This window comes from Dioscorea cayenensis, chromosome 12 (assembly GCF_009730915.1).
Source record: "Dioscorea cayenensis subsp. rotundata cultivar TDr96_F1 chromosome 12, TDr96_F1_v2_PseudoChromosome.rev07_lg8_w22 25.fasta, whole genome shotgun sequence".
Lineage (NCBI taxonomy): Eukaryota > Viridiplantae > Streptophyta > Magnoliopsida > Dioscoreales > Dioscoreaceae > Dioscorea > Dioscorea cayenensis.
In genome coordinates this window covers 18,454,526-18,472,232 of record NC_052482.1, presented here as the reverse complement: position 1 = coordinate 18,472,232, position 17,707 = coordinate 18,454,526, and the positions used below count along the sequence as shown (strand labels likewise).

The 17,707-nt window shown below is 33.7% G+C and overlaps 2 protein-coding genes across 2 annotated transcripts; both read left to right on the top strand.

The window, feature by feature from the left end:
* Positions 1 to 603: 603 nt before the first annotated feature.
* LOC120273685 (probable galacturonosyltransferase 7) lies at positions 604 to 7,641 on the top strand. The gene is made up of 9 exons (XM_039280371.1): positions 604 to 921; positions 1,066 to 1,094; positions 1,183 to 1,215; positions 3,413 to 3,599; positions 3,716 to 3,771; positions 3,892 to 4,187; positions 5,877 to 6,234; positions 6,307 to 6,840; positions 7,104 to 7,641. The coding sequence occupies exons 1-9, from the start codon at positions 783 to 785 to the stop codon at positions 7,383 to 7,385; spliced, it is 1,914 nt and encodes a 637-aa protein (XP_039136305.1). The 5' UTR covers positions 604 to 782; the 3' UTR covers positions 7,386 to 7,641.
* Positions 7,642 to 12,803: 5,162 nt separating this feature from the next.
* LOC120273821 (probable methylenetetrahydrofolate reductase) lies at positions 12,804 to 16,788 on the top strand. Its single transcript, XM_039280532.1, has 12 exons — positions 12,804 to 13,070; positions 13,141 to 13,323; positions 13,793 to 13,853; positions 13,952 to 14,034; positions 14,161 to 14,334; positions 14,699 to 14,872; positions 14,943 to 15,043; positions 15,149 to 15,260; positions 15,573 to 15,653; positions 15,752 to 15,929; positions 16,014 to 16,348; positions 16,427 to 16,788. Exons 1-12 carry the CDS (start codon positions 12,849 to 12,851, stop codon positions 16,508 to 16,510), a joined length of 1,788 nt encoding a protein of 595 aa, XP_039136466.1. The 5' UTR covers positions 12,804 to 12,848; the 3' UTR covers positions 16,511 to 16,788.
* The last annotated feature ends 919 nt before the right edge of the window (positions 16,789 to 17,707 follow it).

Below are 17,707 nucleotides of genomic sequence, written 5' to 3'. Positions count from 1 at the left end.
GTTTATGGATTCACTTCACATCAATGCATGTCTTTGATTATTAATTTTAAATGAAGGTTTTATTGTATCCCAACTCAATATTAAAACTGTTTCGCTTTTCTCCAAATAAAAATAAAAAATAAAAATACGGCTTCTTTATTTATATTTGTTCCAAAATTAAAAAAAATGTAAATATCTTGAAATTTTTATCATATGTATTAATATATAACTGTATATTTATTTCTAATGTAAAGTTGAGACGTAAATAAGAATCACGGGTTATTAATATTATAAAAATATATATATATATACAAACTTATTTTTAAAATATAAATTTATTTTTAATTTATTTAAATATGCAATATTAATTATATTTTGCCGTGGAGCATTTAAATTATGTAAAAATCCAAAATTAATTTATAGTTCTAAAATTTTCCTATAAACATATCTAAAACAAATAACAAGTAGTCTCATATCAACATCACCCAAGCTATAATTTTTTTTATTTCCATTCTTGGGTACACATGCAAAAGCTTTATAAATACAATAATTCATTAATGCACAAGGGTGTATCTATAAAAACCACAAAACATACTTTTTTTCAAAAAGACCCCTCCTCTTTATCCCAATTACCATTCACCCCACATTCTCCCATTGTACGGTACCGCAAAAAAGTTCATCAAAAGAGAGAGAGAGAGAGACAACAATGGCGTTGCTTTGAGAGGAAGGGAATGGGAATTGGAAGCGCGAACAAGCTCGTATAGCGGTGAAAGTGGATAGGGATAAGCCGGAGAGACGAAGGGATGAAGGTCTACGCCGGCGCAGTGCCGCCGGGGAAGCGTCGGTGGCGAGTTCCCGCGCTCTTGATCTTCGCACTCGTTATCGTCTCCCTTTGCCTCCCCCTTGCCCTCCTTCTTGGTTATCTCAATCATTTCCCTTATGGTAAGCCCTAGATCTCTTCAGATCAAGGTTGTCGAGGTGTAGATCTTTGTTTGATCTGCATTTTTGATCTGTTGATTGGATCTTGTTTTTTGGCTGCATTCTTGATCCTTTTCTTGTTTTGTTGGTTTTGATTTTGGGTTGTAGGGTACTTGGTGGATGAGCGGCCGTCGTCGGTGAGGATCTTTTTGATGTTTGGTTTTTTGAATTTGTTTTGGGCTTTCTGGTTTGTTAATCTGTTCTATGGTTTTGATGGAATGGTAGGTATCGGCCTTTGGGAGCTACGGGCATCTTGAGGTTGTCTTCTTGCTGTCTTTGATTTTTGTTAATTTGATATTGGATGATTGGATTAGGAATTAAGGATTATGAATTTTTCCATTTTCTTCGTTTTTGGTGTATAAGATTGGAAAGATTTTATGTCTGTCTGTTTATTCAGATTTTTTGTTTATTTATATGCTTTGGTTTGATTAATGTCTGTAGAAGTTGAGTATGTCATGCAATAGTGACTTCTTTTAATTATTAGTGTATTAGATTTGTTGAACTGAATGTTCATTGTATTAGATTGGGAGAGAAGTACTTTTTTTTTCAGATATTTTGGTTTTATATGCTTAGGTTTTCATTAACCTGTGATGAATTTAAGTTTGTTGAAGGTGCCATGCATTAGCCACTTGCTGTAGCCATCAATATTAGATTGATTAAGCTGGACTGAATGTTCCTTGTATTAGATTGGACAAGTCATATCTTTTTATTTGTTCAGAGATTTTGGTTTTATATGCTTTGGTTTTCATTAACCTGTGATGAATTTAAGTGTGTTGTAGGTGGCATGCATCAATCACTTGCTGTGGCCATCAATAATAGACTGATTATGCTAAATTGAATATTCCTTGTATTAGATTGGAAATGTCATACCTTTTTATCTGTTCAGAATTTTCGTTTTATATGCTTTTTTTTTCATTAACCTGTGAAGAATTTAAGTGTATTGAAGGTGCCATGCATAAATCTCTTGATGTTTCCATCAATATCAGATTGATTAACCTGAATTGATGTTCCTTGTATTATATTGTAAAAGTCATACCTTTTAATTTGTTCCAAGATTTTGGTTTATATGTTTTTGGGTTCATTAACCTATAAATAAATTGAGTGTGTTAGAGTTGCCATGAGCTATTCCCTTGTTTTAACCATCAGAATTAGACTTAATAAGTTGAATTGAATGTCACCTTGTATTAGATTGGAAGGGTACTACCTTAATATGTGTTTGGAGATTTGTTATTATATGCTTTGGTTTTTGTTAACCTATGAAGAAGTTGTTTGTTGAAGGTGCTATGCATTTGTCCCTTGCTGTAGTCATCAGTAATTAGAATTGTTAAAGTGAATCGAATATTCGTTGTATTAGATTTGAAGAGTCATACCTTTTTATTTGTTCAGAAATATTGTTTTTCTATGCCTTGATTTCATTAATCCACGAAGAAATTGAGTTTGTGGAAGGCACCACGCATTGTCTCTTGCTGTAACCGCTAGTATAAAATTTTTTAAGTAGAACTCAATGTGGTAGTCTGTCATGCTTCTGCTTTTCAAGAACAAATTTGATTTAGTGCGATAGAAAGGGATGGCAAGGAAAAATAAGATACAAGAGCTTATTTTGTTTTGTTCAAATATTTCTTCTACTTCATTATATGGATAACTTTTATACATTCGGTCATGGAAAATTGTTTAGATCCATTTGAATTACTGCAAAGTAAATTTATCAATTGGTGACTGACACTAATGTGATGAAAGAATAAGTGAATACCTAGAACTCCTAGGTAGGACACTTGTGGTCAGTCTAGTTGATCAACTGTGCCATCTGCATCAGTTATTTTGCTCACACAAATAGATTTTCCCTCACATCTGTTTCTCCTTAATGTAATACATAGATGAGAGTTTTCATTGCTTTGTTTGTGAAAGCTTGGCTGTGTTTTATATCATGTAGTAGTCTATCAGATGTGGGATTAAGCATCTGCACATCAATCCCATGTTGGCTATAATTATTAATGGATTCATTGAAGTCCATTGGAATGCCAACTATCCATGTTCAATACATTTTATCTGTTGTGTTTTTAGTTATGTTTTCAATAGTCTTGTTTAACAAGCAGGAATAGTATCATCTTAAGCAGTTAAGCTGCGCGTCCTTGTATCAGAGGAAAGTCAAGAAATGAAGCTGGCCTCAGAAAATTTTGATTCTAATCTGAAATCTTGATGTACATGATAGGGTCCTGTCATTCATTTTGTTTAATTATTCTGTTCAACCCAATTATTCATCTAGAGTGTCAAATTGGACCATTCTACATTTGCTTGATAAATCATATTGGACTATGTTGTAGTTAATTCATTTCATATTTCTCTACCACGCTATGGAGGTAACTTTGGTTTTTTGTTTTTCTTTTTGAAGCGGGTCCATATTTAGTGAAATGGTTCATAAGATATTAAAATTTTTTTGTATTTTGTTACTTGTCAGGGTGATAGTGATGGCGTTTCAGGCAATTATGGTGAGGGCTTGGATGCATTCACTGATACCAGGGAACAATTCGAGCAACAAAAAAAGAAAAATATTCCCCAAGTTCAACAGAAGGATGTCCTATCTAATTCTGATACCAAAGAGAACTCCTACAATGGGCAAAGGGATATCATCTCTCAGCCAAAAGGTATTAATTTTAAATGAATCAAGTTCAGTTTTCTGTCCAGAAGAGCATCCAACCTTCTGGTCTTTATGCCTTTCCCTGGAAAGGTCTTCACTGGTTTTACCTGCTGTTATATCTAGGACCACTTCATCAAGCAGTAGCTGGTGTGAAACCAGATCCAGTTCCAAATGTAACTGTAAGTCTTAAGAGATTTTTCCTATTATTAGCATCGCTTGGCCAACTTTTGAATATTTTTGACTGATTTCCCCATTTTTTGAAGATTTAGGACTTCTTATGGATTCTACTTTATATACAGAATTCTAATGAAGCCGTGAAGGATAATGCTGCTAATGGTGTGAGTAACACTGAAAATGGCAAATCCTGTCAGCTTGAGTTTGGAAGCTACTGCCTTTGGTCCTTAGAACATAAAGAAGTGATGTTGGATGCAGTAGTGAAGAGACTCAAAGATCAGGTTTTCATGGCCAGGGCTTACTATCCAAGCATCGCAAAGTTTCCAAGACAAGATGCTTTATCACGTGAGCTCAAGCAGAGTATTCAAGATCATGAACACATTCTTAGTGAAGCTATTGTTGACGCAGATTTGCCACCACTGTAAGTGATCTCGGAAGATGCATTAATCTTTCTTTTTGTTATATGGTATGCCTGCTTTATCATTCTGCTTGTTCAAATGGGAGAGACAGTTCCCTCCTTACTGTGGGGTCAGTTTCAAGTGTCTTGGCTTTGTGTCTGATATGTGGGACTTATGCTCTATGCTTGTCACTAGATGCTAGTGGGGTACTGTCAAATGACAATCTAAGCCTAAAATTTATTTGTTTTAAGTTTCAACAATGACTCTTGTTTTCTGTTTGGTTGTTCTTGGAATTCTAATTCTGTTTGCCTTAACAATTGTTTCTGTCTTAATTATTTAGGCATACATGAACAGAATCAATAGATTGCTTACACTGAGTGGTGCACAAGATTATCTCCAGTGTTATTTTTGGACTAGGATGGGCTTTTTTACTAAGTCACACTGGACTTGGATAGGGATAAATGAAAATGAATTGACTTAAAATAATAATAATAATCATTTTAATTTTCCCTTGTATTTCTTAAAGTCAAGATCATTTTTTGGGATTAAGATTTTTTTTCTTCTTATTTGTTATGTTGTCATCTAGGTATCTTCAGCTATAATTGAAGTTGTCAATTTTTTTTGTGTAAAATTATCTATTGTACAATTTTTGGATATGTCTGCATTTATTCTCACAAAGGACAACATGAAATCTTGTGCTAGTTGACTCGACCTGGATAGAATATTTCTTGCTATGGTTAGTCAGTAAAAAATTAGGTCCTACATATTGTAACCCTTAACCATCAGTTGCGTGGTAACATCTAGGTATCTTCAGCTATAATTGAATTTGTCAATTTTTCCTGTGTAAAATTATCTATTGCACAGTTTCTGGATACATGTCTGCATTCATTCTTCTTACAAAGGACAACATGAAATCTTGTACTAGTTGACTCGAACTTGATAGAATATTATCTGCTATGGTTAGTCAGCGAAAATTAGGTCCTACATATTCATGAATGGAAGAAGTTGAAGCCAGTGAATAAGAGCTAAAAGTTGTGGCACTTTATTCACAAGTCAAAAATGCTAGATTTGAATTGTTATTGATACATACCTTTCATTGTAAATATAATGCCTCACTTCTCTTTTTAAGCTAGTTTCAAGGAGAGTTCTCGTTATATCTGGGCTTAGTGTTTGGTTAAAGTCTTAATTGTTGAAGTAACCATGATACGCTTGGGAAAAAAATTCAAAACTCTCACATGGGAAAAGAATCTTGAAATGTTGGAAAGTCGGCATTCATATAGACGGAATGCCAGATGATATTCAGATGCTATAATTAGGTTACAACAGTTTGTCTTATCTGTAAGCATCTAATTGGATAATGTAATTATGCTAGAGAAAAAGAAATGATAAGCTATGTGCATGGAAAAGAAAAAGTTCTCGTTGTCTGGTTATAAGAAAACTATCATGGAGGTGTCTTTTACCTCTCTTATTTTCTTCACATTTTGTGCATAACTTGTCAGAGCACATTTGGCAAGACATGTTAAAGGGTTCTCTGGATGAATCTTTTGTCATTAAAATGTTATTAAAGCACAATTTTTTATGATGAACTTTTCAGCTGTTCTTCAAGAATGTCAAAGGCCTCATTTAATGTGCGTTGTCTGCTGAATGCTTCTCTTCATCGGCATTTCATAAACTGATTCTTAAATGGCATGTCTGTTTTTTGTGTTTTGCAGTGTTGAACAGAAAATACAGAAAATGGGTCAGGTCATTGAAAAAGCTAAATCTTGTGCTGTAGATTGCCATAACATTGACAAGAAACTCAGACAGTTAGTTGACCTGACTGAGGACGAAGCTCATTTTCATATGGAACAGAGTGCTTTCTTGTATCATCTTGGTGTTCAGACCATGCCTAAAAGTCATCACTGCTTGTCAATGAGATTGACTGTGGAATATTTCAAATCCCTCCCAGTCGACCTAGATCAGTCACACGCTCAAAAAATTGGCAATCCGTTGTTGAGACACCATGTAATATTTTCCAGAAGCATACTTGCGGCATCTGTTGTTATAAATTCAACTGTCATGAATTCTGAGGTATGATATCTTGTTTTAGATCTTAAACGTCATCTAATCAATCCATTTACACCTGTTGACACCTTTTTACAGGAAACAGGGGGCATGGTTTTTCATTTACTGACAGATGTACAGAATTACTACTCTATGAAGATCTGGTTTGCTAGAAATTCTTACAGGGAGGCAACTATCCATGTTTTGAATTTTGATGAACTTGATCACTCTTATACATTTGGCACACCGTTATCACTGCCCGAGGAATATCGTGTTTCCATTCGTAACAATGACCAACCACCTGTACAGATTAGAACAGAGTACCTTTCGGTATTTGGTAGGTCCCATTTTCTTCTGCCAGAAATATTCAAACATCTGAAGAAGGTGGTGGTTTTGGATGATGATGTGGTTGTCCAACGAGATCTGTCATCCTTATGGAACCTTGACTTGGAAGGTAAAGTGATCGGTGCTGTCGAATTCTGTGGTGTGAGATTGGATCAACTTAGATCTTATTTGAGAACCAACCAATATGTTGGGAGCTCGTGTGCTTGGATGTCCGGGCTGAACATTGTTGACTTGGACAAGTGGAGGCAGCATAATGTCAGTGAAACCTACCAAAGCATCCTCCAAAAGGTTAGTTGTATATATTTTGATTGTCAGCCCATTCTACTTTTGGTATTCAGCTGAATTCTATTCTTTTAAAGCAATAACAAAAAGGCTCATGATTATCAAATGTCTCTCTTAATAATACATGAATTTTGTGAATGCTTTCCTTAAAAATAGAAAGTAAAGTTTTACGTCGACTCATAAGAATAAAGTTCTGAAAGAGTTCAGACTGACTGCTAAAATGCCGTACTTCTAAAATGTTTTTCCATTGTGTTTTCTCAATATGACAGTCGCCAAGCATGAATGAAGCATCAAGAAGGGCTGCTGCGCTACCCATTAGCCTGCTTGCATTTCAGGATCTTATACATCCTCTAGACTATTCATGGACTCTGTCTGGACTTGGTCATACTTACAGAGTCAGCCAAGATACCATAGAGAATGCTGCAACTTTGCATTACAACGGTAACATGAAACCCTGGCTCGAACTCGGTATACCAAACTACAAAACCTACTGGCGAAAGTACCTTACAAAAGATGAACGGTTCATGGACGAATGCAATGTGAGTGCGTAGTTGCGAACAGCCTCACATGTGTGACTCTGAAACATTATAACTGGACCGAAGGGAGTGATTGGATAATACATTTTGTTTATCAAGCTTGTTGAAAACAAGTAGCTTCACACCGGATTGGGCTTCAAATAGTTCGACAAGATTAGCTGTTTATCTTGGATGACAGGTCTTTTAATCAATCAATAAAAGTCAGGAGATGCAGAGCTAAATAGAAGTAGCTAAAGATCATGAACCAGGCTATGGCAGGTAAAACGAAAAACTCATCGTTTTGTCGATGTGGCTGCAGAGATGTACAACATATGGAGTGGTAGACTTGTTTCTGTAAATCGGTGTTTCAGGTCATTTTTGGTTCGAGCTGATTATGCATTATATTTATTCGATACGAGTAGATAATTATTGGCTCTGGCGCCGTAAATTGGATCAGGTGCCGGTCTGTCTTGAGACCGATGTAGAGCGATGTCATTTTTGTCTCCGATATTTATTGTTTTGTTGTCTTTTCAATTAGGAATGCTCATTATTTTTCATTTTTATTTTATGTTATATTTTTTTTTATTACTAATTCTTTGTTATCAACTGGTGAATATGGAATGAAATCATGGTTGTTCAAGGTCTAAGTTTGCTGTTGAGTTTGGTTGCTGGGAATTTTGTTTTGATGCTGTGGTTTTCTGACTTTCTCATGATTTTTGTCTTTTAGGAACTTACATTTCAATCACTTGCTTAATTTTAATGTTTATTTATTTATTTATCAGACTAAATACTTTGTTTTATATCTGAATTTGTGCAGCTGTTTATTTATCTTTTGTATTGTAGCTCGGAAAGTCATTCACATATGAAATTATGATCGAGTACATGTCTTCTTTGCATGTTGAAATTTTCCAAATAATAAAATAATAATAATAATATAAATAAACTCCATGATTTTTAATTAGTTTCTACTTTTTGTTTGTCCTTAATTAGTCTTAAGTGTCAGTTTTAAAGCCTAGAAATCTAAAGATTGTAATTTTTTTTTTCTACAATATAAAATCAAGAAAATTACTATTGTCTGATCCGGGTGGGCCTTTACATTAAAAAGTAAATTTTCCCAAAATTTATGTATGTTATTTTAATTAGTTTTATTTTTTAAACTGATTGTTCAACAAAATGAAATTGTAGATTTGAATGTATTGTTTTTCTAAAATGAGCCATATAAAATAAAATGACCTCCCCACTAAAGTTTGTTTGTGATTGCATGGGAAAAGTTTACATCTATCAATTTGTATCTGATGAATACAACATGAATTGACATGATATTAATTTGAATTTCTTAAAATTATAATTAATTTTAGCTCTTATATATATATACATATTATTAAATGTGAATAAACGGCGGATTAGATTCTAGTTTTGAGGAGATGAATACCTATCTTATTGCAAGGTGGTAATTCTTAACATTATTTATCAATAGATTATAAAGTATTCATTTTATAACTTGAAAGTTAAGAGAAAAACTACCTAACTAATTTGAAGGACTAACAAAAAAAAAAATTGGAAATTAAATTTTCAGCAATTACAGCAGTCATACAAAGCCAATAAACCAAAAGTATATATATATATATTTCTGTTTTTTTATTTTTTAAAAAAATTATCCCTTTGCTCTTTCTCCAACATAATCCTCTACTCTTTTCCCTTCCTTCCTACTATCAATACCAAGCATAATTACAAGTGAAAGGACAAAAACAATGGCCATAGAATACAAAAAGCCTTTCGCTTTAAACTATATAAGGTGATGGTAAGGGACGATCACTGATGGCATCACACCGTAGAGCATTTACCGTATATAATACTCATCTCTAAGAGATCACTCTGGAGATGTAACACTAATGTATAATTGTTATCCTACATAATGCCTCTCCAAAAGACTTGATCTGAGATTCCACATGCTGGCATTATCAAATATAAGCATAATCGTCAACCATGATTTCAAGTACACTTGTATTGAGTGCCTACTAACCGCATTTAGTAAATAATCATATTAATTGATTTGGTAAATATAAATACAAATATATAAATAAAATGACACTTTTAACCTTATCCGCCTGAGAAAAATGAGTATCCATCCAAATGGTAGAACTGAATGGTCCTTTGCAGATTCTCAAGTATGATCTCAATGAAGTTTCGGAATGTGGCATTAATAACATTCGACTCGACAGTGATCTTTTTACTACATTCGGCATGAATTCTTTTTTTGTTGAATCCCATTCTGTTGGGCTATAAGAAATAAGATTGGGGCTTTGGCCCAATCCCTTAATGTAAAAAGAAAAAGAAAAAAAAAACCTACATCAATAGTGGAAGCACTTGAGGGCACAATGGTAATCTTGTCATTGGATTAAAATCCAAGTGAGAGAGTGAGAGGGGGTCAAGAACATTAGGGTAAAAAAAAGAAAAAGGTAAGAAGCCAAGAAGAAAAGGAAGAAGAAAACGTTGAGTAAGCAAGACGATAGGACAACAAATTGGTGCCAGATCTTGCGTAAATCTCGGGTAGAGAATTCTTGTGGGTGGCTCTCCTAACCTACCGGGTTTGATCTTCCCTTAATCTATTCTTGATGTCTTTATTGTGTAGATCCACCCTAGTGATGATGTATGTGTTGTTGAAAGTGAGCTCTTAACTTGTTGTGACCTCATTGTTATAATCCTCTAGTTATATCTAGAGAGAACATCCTCTTGTATCTCATTGTTGATGTAGTGAAGCATTTGTAAGTGGCTCTAAAGAGTCCTATGGTTTTTCCCTCTATTTGTAAGGGTTTCCACGCTAAATTGTAGTTAGTAACCTGTTTCTAGGGCACAAAGAAGGGTTCTAATTGCATCCTTGAGGGCTGCATTTGACCTAGGAGGGTCTTGAGCACGTATAGAAACCATTCGGAGTTGTTTTGGAGTCATACGGGGTCCATACGACCCGTATAGAGGTCGGTATAGAAAATCCCGAAAGGTTAAACTAGGTTATATGTACGAAGTCCATACGACCATATAAGGGTTGATATTTTTTCCCCGAGAGTTTTCACTAAGTCATACGACCGGGATCCAGGCCGTATAGAGTAAATTATTACAGTACCGTGCTATAGCAATTTGCTACAGTAATTTTCATATAATTTTTCACTGTTTTAGCACAAGTAACCCCAACACATTCTTATATTTTAAACAATAACATAAAAAATTTATCAACTTAATTTAATTAAGCCACTAAATTATCAAGAAAGAAGAAATGGCTCATCTAAATTATTAAAGAGATTGAATACTAAATTATTAATTGTTAGTGGTGGAGTTGATATTTTGACCGGGGAACTCTCCATTGATTAGTATGACTTGTTGAGGTACACTGAGTGGAGATACAAGTACCATAACTAACATTCCAAGTAAAGTATAAATAAGGATCTTCAGTGAATACCAGACAAATATCAAAATATAATAAGGTAATAATAAACAACCTTACATAAAAAATAATAATCTTCATCTTAATTTTTAAGGTGTAATTTATTTATTTATTTATTTATTTATTTATTTATTTATTTATTTTTGCAAATGGTATGGTTAGAGGGAAAACATATTAGGGTTATTTAGGTGGAGGCCATTGGAGGGAAAGAGGAAAAAAAGAAGGTGAGGTATATGAAGTAGTTTAGAAGGGATCTTATTCACTTGAAATCCGTGAAAGGTGGCCATGCATGGCCTTAATTTATAGCTATGCTTTTGTCCGTGGCTTCGGACAATTGTGACCGGTTTTTTAGTTATGGTTGACTGAAAATAGTGGGTGTTTTTTGGTAAACAAATAGGTCAACGTTTTCATTCCTTTCCTTTTTTTTTATTTAATAAAAAAATTATAACAACGAAAAGGTCTATTAGCATGAGATTTATGTAGGATATTTGTATTTTACCGAAAAGATAGATTCAAGTATCAATTGATATAAAATGAGAGCACATAAGTATTGAAATATTAGGTCTGTATTTTTACATACACCTGATATCTGATATTTGACTAATCTATGTTTCATCAAAGATAAAATACAATAAAATAAAAATTTTATTAAAAACAACAATGAGAACTAGTTGTTAGTCTCATAAATAAATTGGACTTGATTATTGTATTTGTTATAAAAACATCTCATGCTAAATTTAACCTAGAGACATCACATATTTTACACATAATTTCTTAATTATTGCATTCCTTTTGATATATAGTCCTGTTTTTATGTTCTTGAAGTCATTTTTTTTTTCATTTTAAAAATTTTATCTTCTCAATGTTAATTCCAATTTTAATTTTGAGTACTGTGGTTTCTAAGACTCTGTCTTCATGTAATTTTGATTTTTTTTTCTTTAAAATTTATTAAATAATTTTGGATAATGCATGAATAGTAGTCTCACATTTTATACGAGTGAATTTTATATATCTATGTATGTATGTATCTATAATCTATCTATAATGTATGTATGATTATTAATTATTTAACTATTTTATATATTCTTGTAATTTCCCGAAGTTGTGCATGTGATTTTATTTTTAATTTTTCATAAGTGCATATGCACTCCAATAACTCATAAGCTTTAATTCTTTTTTTCAAATATCTTGATTACTTACAAATATATATATATATATATGTAATTATCTATATAATATACTTTAAAATAGGAATTCATTTTTTGTAATTTAAACTTTAATTATAAAAAATCATGTAAAAATTTTATATAAAAATTATTAAATTAAAAAAATTGAAGAATTACCACTCAATGAGAAGTTAATGAAATACAAATTTCTTATTGTAAGGATTGTGAATTTTAAAAATCATCACTAATTTTCACTTTATTCTCAAAAATAATTTTAAGAATTATATATATATAGAATTTATTTTTTTTAACCCTATAAATTATTTAAAAAATAAGCTTAATTTATTTCAGTCAGTGGCATACTTCATTGTCTATTTAGGAATTGTCTATTAAGAAAAAAAAATTAAAAATTATATATCTATAAATAAACATATATATAAAAATAAAAAATATTAAAATAATAAAAATAGTAAAAAAAAAAACATTCAACCATGTAACATCATCAAGAAAGAAAAAAAATACCAAATATTTGATAAGTAGTAGTTTTGGTTGTAGGTGAACAAAAGGGTTGGTGTGAGAGAGTGACACCCAGAAAAGAAACCCAACCACTTGACCCACCACCCAGATCTAACTTCCACTTAGTGATCTTTTGCAAAAAAGCCCCCAACAAATTTCACATTCTCAAAATTCCCAATTCACAATGAAACTAAAATAAAGGAAAATAATTAAAAATAATAGGGAGGGTACAAATATAATTTTACTATAAAAAATTATTCCAGGGGTGTAGTTGAAAAGTTCCACAAATCTGGGACTCTCACCTGTTCTATAAGATCTCTCTGTTCTTCAGCTAAAAAACTCGTCTTTTGGAGAAGAGGACCGCCATTGGAGAGCTCCATGAAGGTCATCGAGAAGATACGAGGCGCTGGTGAGGGTGATGGCCGCGTTGTCTTCTCCTTCGAGTTCTTCCCCCCCAAAACGGAGGAGGGTGTGGAGAATTTGTTCGAGAGAATGGACCGAATGGTGGCCCATAACCCCTCCTTTTGTGATATCACTTGGGGCGCTGGCGGAAGCACCGCCGACCTCACTCTTGATATCGCCAACAAGATGCAGAACACGGTATGCAGTCCTAGTCTCAGATCTGGGGGTTTTGTTGTTGATCTGAGTTGAAATGTGTGGTTTTTGGTAGATCTGTGTGGAGACTATGATGCATTTAACTTGCACTAACATGCCGGTGGAGAAGATCGACTATGCTTTGGGTACCATCAAGTCTAATGGGATCCAGAACGTGCTGGCACTCAGAGGGGATCCGCCTCATGGACAGGATAAGTTTGTGCAGGTTGAGGGAGGCTTTGCTTGTGCCCTTGATTTGGTAAGGCTTTTGCTTGCTTGTTGGAATTGGTTTTAGTCCATTTTTTTTTTTCAGGGATCTTAGCTTTTTACCATGCAAGGTGTGCAATTTTGTTGTCTTTATGTGTTGTGGGCAGTGAAAGTAGTAGTCTTGCTACGTTCTGATGCACAATAGGTGCTTCCTTAGTTGTTTCCAGATGCTTGTTTTGTTCTTTTAAACTTTTTAGTGCTGCTTCTATGTTTTTTTTTAATGTATTGTAAGGATGGGTATATTCTTTTATTCATAAATCTTAGATCTACCAAGATGTTACCTCATGCATCTTATGTTGTTTCCAGATGCTTGTTTTGTTATATTAGAATTTAAACCTTTTAGTGCTGCTTCTATGTTTTTTTAATGCACTTTAAGGATGGATATATTCTTTTATTCATGTATCTTGGTACTTTTTAGTGACAGTTGACTTTATGTTAGTATGTTTGTTGAATAATTCCAGGTGAAGCATATTCGCCAAACATATGGAGATTACTTTGGGATAACTGTTGCTGGTTATCCAGGTGAGCATGAATTGCTACAAGATGCCACTTATTTGATACCTTTAGTAAATAAATTGTGTCTGAGATTGCATGGTTGTCTTTTCTTTCTTGTGTAACAGAGGCACATCCTGACATGATACAGAGTGACGGATTTGCTAGTCAGGAAGCGTATGCCAACGATCTCGCATATTTGAAGAGAAAGGTTCCGAATGCTTGTTTTACCATAGATCTATTATTTATTGATCTCGAAATTAACCTTGGCTAGCTTAATTTGGTATTATGCAGTGTAATATGTAACTGTTCATTTACATGTGTTCTCTCCTTGCAGGTTGATGCTGGTGCAGATCTTATTGTCACTCAGCTTTTCTATGATACTGATATTTTTCTCAAGTTTGTGAATGATTGTCGGCAAATTGGAATAACTTGTCCTATTGTTCCGGGCATAATGCCAATTAATAATTACAAAGGTTTCCTCCGCATGACTGGGTTTTGCAAAACCAGGGTAAATTCTTTTCTTTTTCTGGAAATCCATTTGCATGGTAGAGTTTATTTCTTGATGGAATTATTTTATGTTATCAATGCCCATAATGCTACTATCACCATCATTCTAGTAAACAGAAGTTTCCATTTGAGGGATCAGCAAGCTAAGTTCAATGCACAGCTAAAAAATTGCATTTAACTGTTTCCATCTCCACACACACACACACACACACACACGAGATATCACAGAAATCTGTGTTAAACTTGCTAGGGATTATGCTGTCTTTGTGACAGAGATACAATGTCATCTACTTTTCTCCGGTGCATGGGTCATCTAATCTTCTAAAAACAACATAGGTTGTTAATAATGTTATGTCATATTGCAGGTTCCTGCTGATATAAAAGCTGCTCTGGAACCAATTAAGGACAATGAGGACGCTGTCAAAGCATATGGAATTCACCTTGGGACTGAAATGTGCAAGAAAATTTTAGCTCATGGGATAAAAACTTTGCATCTTTACACATTAAACATGGAGAAGTCTGCACTGGCTATCTTAATGGTAATGTTTGAAACTTGACAGTTGTTCTGCTCCTCAACTTTTTATGTTGCTAATAAATTTGCGCTTCCAGAATCTTGGATTAATTGAAGAGTCCAAGATTTCAAGGTCCTTGCCATGGAGGCGCCCAACAAACGTTTTTCGTGCCAAAGAAGATGTTCGACCTATTTTCTGGTATTCTGTGTTTCTTTATAACTGTACTTGTAAGCTTTGAATTCTATCCAGATCGAAACTGAGTAAAACATAGTCATTTCTAATTTCTTTTTGTGACAATTGCAGGGCTAATCGTCCGAAGAGCTACATTTCTAGAACTCATGGTTGGGAGCAATACCCGCATGGGCGTTGGGGTGATTCCAAAAACCCATCATATGGAGCACTCACTGACTACCAGGTGCAATGTTAGATTTGAATTATTTAAAATTTACAACTCTGATATCTACATAGTCATATTAACGCCAATAATTCAGTTTTAACACATTGACTTTGTGAGTGCGAGTAGTGAAGACACCTTCAGTAAAGTTAGGTTTTTTTTTTTTCTTGATGGAGAATTTCAAAGAAAGAGGAATAAGAATATTATGCAAACGTGAATTGTTAAGAATATATATATATATATATATATATATTCTATTAGCAGCCAACAACCATGAAAATTCATTCTATAACTTAGTGCTACACTCATTTATGCTTTCAATGGAATTTTCAGTTCATGAGGCCACGTTCACGTGACAAGAAACTTCAAGAAGAATGGGCCACCCCATTGAAATGTATTGAAGATATTTATGAGGTGCGGTTCAACTTCTTTGTGCTTGATCAGTGCAATGCTTTGAAACACCTGTTGTTCATCATTCTCATAGCTCTTTTCTTCTGCAACATATGCACTAGAAATTCATGAACTACTGTTTGGGAAAACTGAAAAGCAGCCCCTGGTCCGAATTGGATAGTCTTCAGCCAGAGACAAAGATCATAAATGAGCAGCTAGGCCAGATTAACTTGAAGGGTTTTATTACCATCAACAGCCAACCTGCTGTAAATGGGGAGAAGTCTGACTCCCTAACTGTTGGTGAGCAAAAAGTTCTGTACACGTTCAAAGTCGTTAATTTTCCGTTTCCTTCTATAAGCATTACATTCATATCTTATTCGGCAGGATGGGGTGGCCCGGGCGGCTATGTCTACCAAAAGGCATACCTTGAATTTTTCTGTTCAAAGGACAAATTAGATCTTCTGGTCGAGAAGTGCAAGGCATTACCCTCTGTTACATATATTGCCGTGAACAAAGAAGGGCAATGCGTATCTAATGTCGGCCCAAATACAGTGAATGCTGTAACATGGGGTGTTTTCCCCGGCAAAGAGATCATCCAACCAACCATTGTCGATCTTGACAGTTTCATTGTTTGGAAGGATGAAGCTTTCGAGATCTGGACATGCGTATGGGGCTGCTTGTTCCCCGAAGGCGATTCCGCCAGGGGATTATTAGAGCAGGTAACTAATCTCTCATAAAAAAAAAACTCTCGAATCGTGTCGTGTTTAAAAACTCATTTTTGTTCTTGTCATTAACAGGTTCAAAGAAGTTACTTCCTTGTGAGTCTTGTTGACAATGATTACATCCACGGCGATCTCTTTGCGGCATTTAAAGACATATGAACTGAATTCCCTTCATCTCTGATCAATGAAGAACAGTTCATTACCTCTTTCGAATTGCTTCTTTTCTCCTTTTTCAGTTCTTGTTATCATAAGGTTGATAGTTCAATTAAGAAGTTTGCCTGGTTTATGCATGCTATGCATTCCTTACTGTTGTTATAATGCATATCAACAGTTCTAAAAATGTATGAAATCATGTATTGAGTTGCCTGCTCGGAGTTTTTTATTATTATTATTTTTGTGTCCTTTAAATAAAATGTAGATGGATTTTGGCTTTTTCATATATTTTTAAATTTTGAAATAAGAAAATTGGAATTATGTATTTTTATTGGTGGTGTTTATTTGTGTTACAACTTGAATCAAATAACAGTAATTCTTGTGCAAAATTAAATAAATAAATTTATTATTATAGTTACTATTACTTATTAATATAAGTTGGAATGAATTAAGGCATGTTGGCAAAACCCAAACCGTCCCGAAGTTCCCGCTCCGATCCGCCCTGATTGAGCGGGGCGGGTTTGGTATTTGTTTGCCCCGCCCCGATAATAATTTAATTTATTATAAATATTATATAATGTATAGGGTAAATGAATTTTTTTTTAAAATTTTCAATAAATTTCTTATGAGTTGTCTTTAAAAATATATATTTTATAAAATAAATCTATTTTATAAATGTTTTTAAGAATTTTAAATACTTATTTATAACTATAAGTAAGGCGGGAGATTAACGAAAAACAAAAAATGGGATGGGAATAGTGCTCCGCCGGTGTCCCGCCCCCGCCGGTGCCCCGCTTATTACCATGCGGGGCGGGAATGGTAGAGGTATGCCTCGCCCCCGCCCCATTGCCATCCCTATGTTGGAATAGTGAGAAATGATTAAAATGAAAACTGATTTAAATTATCTCGAATAATAACTAGGTAAAACGATTTAAAAAAAAGAAACTTTTTTTTTTACACTTTTTCAATATATTTTTTAATACGTACGTTAAATATTAAATATTATATAATAGGATAAAACTATTATTTTTTAACCTAAGATAAAACAGCAAAAAGAAAAAACATTTTTTTAAAAAATACTTAATTTATTTTTTCATATTTAAACTATGTGACCTGTTAAAGATGTTAATTCACAAAGGTAAAATAGTCAATAATTTTTAAATAAAATAATTATTTTATTCATATGAGTTAATATTGTTAACA

Excerpts from the sequence above, each read along its gene's own strand:
- LOC120273685 (XM_039280371.1), top strand. The coding sequence starts at position 783 with ATGAAGGTCTACGCCGGCGCAGTGCCGCCGGGGAAGCGTCGGTGGCGA. Across the intron at positions 1,216-3,412 it reads GGAGCTACGGGCATCTTGAG|GGTGATAGTGATGGCGTTTC; the intron begins GTTGTCTTCTTG and ends GTTACTTGTCAG. Across the intron at positions 6,841-7,103 it reads ACCAAAGCATCCTCCAAAAG|TCGCCAAGCATGAATGAAGC; the intron begins GTTAGTTGTATA and ends TCAATATGACAG.
- LOC120273821 (XM_039280532.1), top strand. The coding sequence starts at position 12,849 with ATGAAGGTCATCGAGAAGATACGAGGCGCTGGTGAGGGTGATGGCCGC. Across the intron at positions 15,930-16,013 it reads GTCTGACTCCCTAACTGTTG|GATGGGGTGGCCCGGGCGGC; the intron begins GTGAGCAAAAAG and ends CTTATTCGGCAG. Across the intron at positions 16,349-16,426 it reads CCAGGGGATTATTAGAGCAG|GTTCAAAGAAGTTACTTCCT; the intron begins GTAACTAATCTC and ends TGTCATTAACAG.